The sequence below is a fragment of the Oncorhynchus kisutch genome, linkage group LG1 (genome assembly GCF_002021735.2).
Source record: "Oncorhynchus kisutch isolate 150728-3 linkage group LG1, Okis_V2, whole genome shotgun sequence".
NCBI lineage: Eukaryota > Metazoa > Chordata > Actinopteri > Salmoniformes > Salmonidae > Oncorhynchus > Oncorhynchus kisutch.
The window spans coordinates 54297803-54303918 of NC_034174.2; the positions used below are offsets into that span (position 1 = coordinate 54297803).

General features: G+C 43.7%; 1 protein-coding gene across 2 annotated transcripts; it reads right to left on the bottom strand.

The window, feature by feature from the left end:
• Positions 1–2352: 2352 nt before the first annotated feature.
• Positions 2353–5989, bottom strand: LOC116374424 (probable ATP-dependent RNA helicase DDX27). Of its 2 annotated transcripts, XM_031827079.1 has the most exons (4): positions 5641–5989; positions 4311–4488; positions 3803–3909; positions 2353–3187 (listed from the first exon to the last, which is right to left on the bottom strand). In XM_031827079.1, exons 1-4 carry the CDS (start codon positions 5761–5763, stop codon positions 3185–3187), a joined length of 411 nt encoding a protein of 136 aa, XP_031682939.1. In that variant the 5' UTR covers positions 5764–5989; the 3' UTR covers positions 2353–3184. The 2 variants fall into 2 exon arrangements, with proteins under 2 accessions (XP_031682939.1, XP_031682932.1); XM_031827072.1 differs by having other exon boundaries at positions 2353–3909.
• Between the last annotated feature and the right edge of the window lie 127 nt (positions 5990–6116).

Consider the following 6116-nt stretch of genomic DNA (forward strand, 5'->3'; position numbering starts at 1 on the left):
CTCGTGTACGGGTACAGTCCGGAGGAGAGATGCTGGGTTCCGGTGGAGGACGTATTAGATCCTTCCATGCTGCGAGAATTACACTGTCTCCATCCGGATCGCCCTGCACCTCGCCCTCCGGGTCGTCCCCGAGGCCAGTGTCGACGAGCTGGGGAGGGGGGGGGGGGGGGTACTGTCACAACCTCTGCCGAAGTCGAAGCCTCTCCTTGTTTGGGCGGTGCTCGGCGGTCAACGTCACCGGTCTTCTAGCCATCATTGATACATTTTTCATTTTCCATTGGTTTTGTCTTGTCTTGTCTTCCTACTCACCTGGTTTCAATCCCATTCATTACCTGTTGTGTATTTAACCCTCTGTTTCCCCTCATGTCTTTGTCAGAGATTGTTATTCAGTGTTGTGTTGTATTGGTGCGCGACGGGTCCTCGTACCCACTTTGTTTATTGTTACATTTACTGTTTGGAGTATGTTTTGGTTTATTGTTATTGAATAACTCCATTACACTCAGTTTGAACCTACCACGCCTGACTTCTCTGCCACCTATACACACGACTCTGACAGAGTCCCGCTCCTTAAAAGCGGCAGCTCTACCCTTTAGCTCAGTGCAAATGTCGCCTGTAATTCATGGCTTCTGGTTGGGGTATGTACGTACAGTCACTGTGGGGACGACATCCTCGATGCACTTATTGATGAAGCCAGTGACTGATGTGGTGTACTCCTTAATGCAACCGGGAGAATCCCAGAACATTTTCCAGTCTGTGCTAGCAAAACAGTCCTGTAGTTTAACATCTGCTTCATCCGACCACTTTTTTATAGATCAAGTCACTGGTGCTTCCTGCTTAACATGTAGCTTGTAAGCAGGAATCAGCAGGATAGCGTTATGGTCAGATTTGCCAAATGGAGGGTGAGGGAGAGCTTTGTACGCGTCGCTGTGTGTGGAGTAAAGGTGGTCTAGAATTTATTTCCCTCTGGTTGCACATTTAATATGCTGATAGAAATGAGGTAAAACTGTTTTAATAAGTTTCCCTCCATTAAATTCCACTAGGAGCGCTGCCTCTGGATGAACGTTTTCCTGTTTGCTTATGGCAGAATACAGCTCATCGATTGGGGTTTTAGCGCCAGCCTCAGTCTGTGGTGGTATGTAGACAGCTCCAAAAGCTCTCGGTAGATAGTGTGGCTACAGCTTATCATGAAATACTCTACCTCAGGCGAGTAAAACCTTGAGACTTCCTTAGATGTCGTGCACCAGCTGTTGTTTACAGAGGCTCTATCCTGCCGATAGAGTGTACAACCCGCCAGCTGTATGTTCCTAATGTCGTCGTTCAGCCACGACTCGGTGAAACATAGGATATTACAGTTTTTAATGTCCTGTTGGTAGGATATACGTGCTTTCAGTTCGTCCCATTTATTTTCCAGCGATTGAACGTTAGCTAGCAGGATAGAAGGCAAGGGCAGATTAGCCACTTGTTGTCTGATCCTCACAAGGCACCCTGATCTCTTTCCGCAAAACCTCCATTTCCTTTTCCATCAAATCACGGCGATCTGGGCCTGGTCGAGTGTCTGTAGTTGTGTATCCTCCCCGTCCAACTCATTAAAGAACTCTTCGTCCAATTTGAGGTGACTAATCCCAGTTCTGATGTCCAGAAGTTATTTTCGGTCATAAGAGACGGTAGCAGCAGCATTATGTACAAAACAAGTTAAGAACAACGCAACAACAAAAAAATAGCATGGTTGGTTAAAGAGGCGATAAAACGGCAGCACTCCCCTCCGCACCATTACATGGATAGAATGAAGATGCATATCATTCATTCTAGTGCGAGACGCTTCGACAGACTACTGAATTGAAACATTTAAATCAAAAGAATCCTCGTTTATTATGAATTGGAAAAAGTTTCAGGCAGAAAATTAGTCTGTAACCGGCTGATCAGCCGGCGCGGCTTCTCCTTGTTCATGGCCAGATTGTGATGTTGGTGATGGCCATTTAAGCAGTAAAACATTCATTTAATAAGCCACCCACTTGGAACACAAAATATGAAAAACCATGGTTCCTATTCTTAGTGTTTCAGAGTAGGAGTACTATACTCCATGTAATCATTCATTTTGAACTTGAAGGCAAAACGTATACTAGATCAGCGCGCCTACTCCTGAGAACACGGCCCAGTTCTTTATAGAATATGAGTAATTAGCTGTTTAAAAGTGTGTGATAAAAGCGCACTTTTCTGGACAGGCTCATCCTCTGGCATGGCCCTGGCTCGTTTGAGTGTGCAGTCCCTCTTGGCTGCTCGCTCGGCGTACATCTGGGACTTGAGGATCTCAAACTGGGCTCTGTCCTCAGACTGAGAGGCACAAAGAGAAAACGGTGATTGGACAAGATACACAGCTAACTGAAAAAGTACGTGACCCAAAGATGATGTATATACACACGCGTCTGCTTTGCTTTACAATGTTTATGTAGTTGTATGTTATACGAAAATTATAGAGAGCCGTGCACAATACAATAAATGTCACTCTAGCAAATTGAATTTCAGTGGAGACAACTAGGGAAGAAAAGGTTATCTAGCTCCAACTGCATAGTGAAAGTAATAACGCTCAGATAGAGTAGCATCCTATCCAGGAAGTGTACTTGTACATCAAGCTGCCTTGCGCTACAGACAGAGAATAGGCTCCTACCATATGGGCCATTCTGGCTCGGACAAGGCTCCTTACAATATGGACTGATGTATACCCGGATAACTACAGGATACTCTAAGATTGCTAAGTAAACATAAATGTAATTTAGTTATATGACAGAACTGATCGCTTGGAGATTTGAGCTGGCTAGCCTGAGTTGGACTTTCAACTGTTGCATCCCTTACCAGTTTATAATTAGTTCAATACCATATCTAGTGTACAGAGGACATAAATGGCAAATTATTAGTCAAATGTAATGGTTTCAATGCTCTAAAGTGTGTAAATGAATAAGTAAAAGATTTCTGAGTGGAAACACTGTTGATGGGGAATTCTGTTAACATTAATTTGAATTATACAGAACAAAATGACAGAAAAATCTAGGAAAAAAACATATGGTACCAGTCAAACAGAGAACTAATATGAGCACTCGTACCGATAACTCTTTCCTTTTCCCCTCTATGATGAACTTCTCGCTCTTCTTTCCCCTTAGGGCCATGTCAAAGTCCGCTAGAGCTTTGGTCACTGGCAGAAACAAAGGTGAAATAAAGTTAAATCATGAATTATGCAGATAGAGATTTTTGCTGCCTTTGGGCTTTACAAGGTGCTCATACACAGCTCAAAGTAAACAGATACATCTGCACACAGACAGTTAAGCCTCAAAAGGCTCATTTCAATGTACATACAAGAGAGACCAACAAAGTGCTGACCCTAGCTGGGTCTTAGTCAAGGGCCTGTTTTAGTTGAGCTGTAGTCGAGGTCGTTGGCATTGGTTGCAGTGAGATGAGTTATGCTGCCCATGGAAATGCTCTGCATGTACTGTGTATATAACATCGAAAGGGCAGGATGTTGTGATATGAAGATGCCATCTAGTAGCAGCGAGGAACATGGTAGGAAGGTTGGCAGGCCTATAGTAAGTGTTGGTCTGCGGTACTCCCTGCGGTCTTTCTTGCGCTCGTCGTGCATTTGGAACCATGTCCTCTGGAGGTCTGTCTCGTCTGCGTTTTATGCTAGCTGCTTCTGTGCCACACTGATTTGAATGACACATGCGCACACACACACACAAAATACACATACACACATATGAACACAGGAACACACTACCATGTATTTGAATACACACAATATGCTGCTTTTTACCTGAGCCTCCGAATAGGCCATGGCCCTCTCCTCTCTCTCCAGGCGCCTGACGGCGTACACGTCCTTCTCCAGCTTCTCAATCAGCTCTCGGAACTTTGAAATCACCTCTGAAGGAGAGAGAGAACAGCTCAGTCATCACAAAAGCACAACCAGAAAAAAAAAATCTAATTGAATAATCCTTTAAGAATAACATTGAATTGTACAACTTTGGAAGACTAGAGTCCCTCTTGAATGAGGAGTAGGTATACCGAGGTTCCTTTTATTTTATTTAGTCAGATGAGAGTCCCGTTGCAATAGAAATCGACTTCAACATTTTGAAAACTTTAGAAATGAATCCTTACCTTCCTTTAAGTAATCAGTGATCTGAATTATTTGAATTGTTCAAATTAACAGGGTGATATCCCTGCCTATACCGATCCAAACACTTATAGATATTATCTCAAGTACACAAGGAAGGAAAGATGCATTTCTGCAGTATTTTAAAAGGGTCCTAGTGTTGAGCTTTTACCTTGTGCCAGGACACGGGAATTCACAGGGGTCTTGGCCTTCCTGACAATTGCCTTGAGCATCTTCCTCTCTGTCTCGCCCACCATGGACACAGAGCGACCCACCCTGCAGGTTCTGGCTGTGCGGCCAACCCTGTGAATGTAGTGCTTCATTGTGTTGGGCATGGTGAAGTTGATCACCTGTGGAGGAGAACGACAATGTTAGTGGGTGCATCTCAATCTGAAAATGCTTCATCAGCATGGTCAGGTTGATCATCTGAGGAGAAATGGTTAATTTCTACAGTGAAGGGCAGCTTTTATGTAAACTATAGTCACTAGTAGGGTGGTAAATTAACACCCGCCAAACGCGGGAAGATTTTGTCATTGGTGTGTAAGAATGACTATTTCATTAGCCACGTTGGTGGGTAGTCACAGAGCATTTGGGAAACGTTTTTTTCAATCAAAAGCCCACATGTCGAAGTTGGTCACAATTGACAAGAAAAGCTACTAAAGTGTGACTTTGTCCTCATGTTTCTTGGCCAGTTGCATAGCTTTGTTCACACACTAGGTTGCTTTTCAATGTTAGTTTGAGTTTGCTGCTGGGAAGACAAGAGTGTGCCCAGTTACCACGGTAACGTCCCGTCCTTTAAAGGGCCAGCTGAAATGTTCGTGCTTGATTGAGAATGTAATACATACTAGTAATACATTTTTGCTTCAGAAACATTACAAAGCATGCTCATCCATTGATTATAAAAAATGTATGTAAAAATATATATTTGGGCAGGTAAATGTTGAGTGGCTGGTAGATTGTTTTTGCTGGCTGACCCCAAAAATTTATTTCCCACCCTGACCTCTACTTATTTATCTCCGCACAACAGAACAAAAATCTTGCACCAGCTACTCGATTAATTTCTGAGAAAAGATGACTGGGTATGTATTATGCATACTTATGCATACTTATTTTAGCAATGTCAAATGCCTGATTGACAACAAAAAAACGACACAAAACGTAGTTTCATTTCACATTGTCCTTTTCAGCACGGTTGCCGCAACTATGGTGGATGCGTAACCGGGCCAGCTCAGTACAGCTCGACTTTGCTTGGTCCAATAGTGTAAATCAGGCAATAGTGTGTAAGTAGGTAATAGTGTGTAACTGTAAGTGTTACAGGGGAGCTACACTGGGGCATCGCAAAAATAGTCGGTTTTAAGCTGCTACACTGGAGGCATAGCTTTTGCATAGCAATTTATCAAGAGCCGCACGTTCAATTGTTGAAAATTAAAACATAGCGTAATTCTTTGTGGAGCAGCGCAAGCCCAGTTGTAAGGCCAGTTAGTTGGAAAGTGTCTAGGTACCTGGGGCTCTTCAGTCTTTTGGGTCTGGGACAGGTTCCCGTGCAGCTCCCCCACCTTTAGCCCCATCAGGCCCAGGAGGATGTGCATCCGGTGGGCCTGCTTCTTAGTCTGGGTGAATACCATCAAGTGGTCCTGGAACGCATGTGTCAGCAGGGAAGCACAGAAAACAAACACAAAACACACACAGGCAGGAGACACACATGCACAGACTGGTGACACACCCACAGTTAGTCAAGATTGCTACATGTATCAGAAAGTTCAATGTTCACCTTTTTCAACCTCATGGTTTTCCATTTATGTTCAATGGAAAATGACGAAGTTGAAAAAGGTGAGCAGTGAACTTTCGGCTACATGTTGTACTTTACTTCACAATAACTCAGCACTGTATTGTGATAGTTGTCCAGACAACTCACCGCCCACAACGGCCTTCTTGTCTCCTTCCCTGGTTGGTAGGTGATCAAATACTTATGTCATGC

Coding starts and splice junctions, on each gene's coding strand:
- LOC116374424 (XM_031827072.1), bottom strand. CDS start 5,763: ATGGTATTCACCCAGACTAAGAAGCAGGCCCACCGGATGCACATCCTC. Junction 4,489..5,640: donor AAAAGACTGAAGAGCCCCAG/GTACCTAGACAC, acceptor TCTCCTCCACAG/GTGATCAACTTCACCATGCC. Junction 3,910..4,310: donor TTCCCGTGTCCTGGCACAAG/GTAAAAGCTCAA, acceptor TCTCTCCTTCAG/AGGTGATTTCAAAGTTCCGA.